Source organism: Medicago truncatula, chromosome 5 (assembly GCF_003473485.1).
Source record: "Medicago truncatula cultivar Jemalong A17 chromosome 5, MtrunA17r5.0-ANR, whole genome shotgun sequence".
In the NCBI taxonomy this organism is placed as follows: domain Eukaryota; kingdom Viridiplantae; phylum Streptophyta; class Magnoliopsida; order Fabales; family Fabaceae; genus Medicago; species Medicago truncatula.
In genome coordinates this window covers 29,158,736-29,161,434 of record NC_053046.1, presented here as the reverse complement: position 1 = coordinate 29,161,434, position 2,699 = coordinate 29,158,736, and the positions used below count along the sequence as shown (strand labels likewise).

Genomic DNA, 2,699 nt, shown 5'->3' with positions numbered 1-2,699 from the left:
ATATTTGAATATGTAACGAGTAATCAATAGTCTATTAGTATTGAAATTTTAAAATAGTTTTTAAATTTACATTTCGTTAGTCAAAACAGCCTCTAACGCTAAAATATATCTTTAATTTATTTTTTCATATAGAGACTGATATGACAATAAATAAATATTTATTAATACTCACATAACAAAAAAACTAGTAAATTAAGTGAGTAATATGATAATATTAAGAAAACATTTTAACGTAGAGCATTATTTTCTATTTTGACTAATATACTACATAGTTATAAAATATTTTAAAATAACTGATAATAAATTATAAGCGAGTTGAATTAACTCATCGTAAAAACGCTATAAACCGATGAAAATAAGTTATGAACCGATTACAAATTGGCTGTTATCAAATTGATCCTAACTGAACCGAAGCAGTATACATAAATAATATGTTGACTGACTTGTAAAGAATGACTCCGAATTTTCCCTCTTCACATCCCATCAGTCTGTCAAGCATGGGACCCCACACACTGCTCGAACCAACCAGGCAGGCAGCCAGCCAGCGGCGCCATATAGTCTTTACTTGGATTCCAAGTTCATCCACCTCCCTCTCTTTTTCTTTCTCTTTCTCTTTCACTATCTAATCTAAATCTAATCCATATATAAAACCCCACAACATCACGTCACATTTCTCTTCTCTTTCCAAACAGAATCTTCTTCTACTCAAAGAACAAAAACTCACAGAGATATCACAACAAAGGACCAAAAATGTTCTCAAACTTTCAACAACAACAACATCATAACCTATTTCAACCTTCACGTGAATGCCAAACCTCAGAAGAAGATGAAACCCGAAGCAGCGGTGGGCCCAGCCCAAACAAACCTTCCTGTAACGACGGCGCCACCATTGAAATTGGTCGTAGGCCAAGAGGCCGTCCACCTGGCTCCAAAAACAAGCCTAAAGCCCAATCACAAATCATAATCAATCACTCCTCCGACCCTGCCATGAGCCCACACATTCTCGAAATCCCAGAAGGCAGCGACGTCGTTGAAGCAATATCCCGGTTCAGTAACAGAAGAAAAACCGGTTTATGTGTATTAACCGGTTCAGGCACTGTAGCTAACGTTACACTCCGTCAACCTTCTGGTCCTCCTGGCACCACCGTTACTTTTCACGGTCGTTTCAACATTCTTTCAATCTCCGCCACGTTCTTCTCTCCGTTAGAATCCTCACCACCCATGAACAAAGAATTCTCAATCTCACTCGCCGCACCTCAGGGTCAGATCGTTGGAGGGTTTGTCGTCGGTCCGTTGCTTGCCGCCGGTACGGTGTTTGTCATTGCTGCTTCCTTTAACAATCCTTCTTATCATAGATTACCTTTGGAAGAGGATGTGAGGAATAACTCAGTCTCCGGCGGCTATGAAGAGAAGTCGCCGCCGCAGCTTTCTGGTGGAGAGTCGTGTATGTATAGCTCTCAGCTTCCTTCTGATGTGATTTGGGCTCCAACGGCAAGAACAAATTTCTGATATATTAATCATCACTTTTTGTTGATATTTTTTTTGTAGTTGTAGTATGAGTGTGGCTTTTTTTTTTTCTTTGTTCTTCATGGTTTGGGTGTAACGTTTTCTAGGAAGATTGGTTAAGTTTTTTATTTTTAGATTTTGAAGTAGATTAATCACTACTTAGATGGAGAATTTATTTTTAGTTTTTGGTTTCTAATTTAATTTTAGTTTTTGCTTAAGAAGAAAAGCACAACTTGACATGCTTTTCTTTTTTACGAAAAGTCAGTCCATGCATAATAAATTCAGCTCTTATCTAAACAGGGTTTGAATTCAGCTGTCCATGAGAAATCATCATTGGTGGTGGTAAAATATAAGTACTTCTTTGGTAAGTTCTCGAAACAATTTGGATGTATTTTGAATTTTTTGGATCCAAAATTCTTCTTTGGTGCTTCTTTTCTTGACAAGTACACGTTGTTAACTACGACTTCGTGGGAGAGCTTCTTTTCTATTCTTGTTTTAGTTTTTGGTTACGTTCTTAGATATTTGTTTTTGGTATGTTGTTGCTCTTAATTTTTTTTATTTTTTTTTGTGTTAATTTTGATTGTAACTAGAGTTGGAACCTCGGGTCCTCCATTTATGCATGAGTTCTCAATAACTATTGTCATTTTATTTATTTAAAAAACTTTTGTTTTTTAAAAATTTTGATCGGAAGATAAGTCTGGTCTTATATTAATGTATGTGGTCTAAACTTAAAAAAAAAATCTCTTCTCATATATGAGACTGAAGGAAGTAAAGTCTAATCTAAAGTTCTTTCATTCAGGAAACAAATTTAAGTTCTTTTTAACGATTTGTTTTTAGATGAAACTCAATCCGTGCGAATCTTGTTCCAATTCTTTTGTTGCAAAATAAGTTCAGGTCGTATTTCATAAGCACTTGTTTGAATAAACATTTTTTAAACTTTGAAGTTTTTATGATTATGATTTTTTTTTTTGTCAAAGTTTGAATCCCAAATCTTACATATGTTATGCATAAGCGGTGCTATATCTCGCGAGAGATATTCTCACGAATTTTCACGATTGCCGTTTTACTTTTTATTTAACACGCTAGATAGTTAACACACTACCTGCAACATATGCATTCTGAATTGAAAATAAACTGTGTGAATCAATATGGATTTTGATTACAAAAAAATTTATTCATATAACAGAACCAGC

The 2,699-nt window shown here is 34.9% G+C and overlaps 1 protein-coding gene across 1 annotated transcript; it reads left to right on the top strand.

The window, feature by feature from the left end:
• The first annotated feature begins 567 nt into the window (after nt 1–567).
• On the top strand, nt 568–1,839 carry LOC11436686 (AT-hook motif nuclear-localized protein 28). The gene has a single exon (XM_003615227.4). It carries the CDS (start codon nt 751–753, stop codon nt 1,507–1,509), a length of 759 nt encoding a protein of 252 aa, XP_003615275.1. The 5' UTR covers nt 568–750; the 3' UTR covers nt 1,510–1,839.
• Nucleotides 1,840–2,699: the final 860 nt, after the last annotated feature.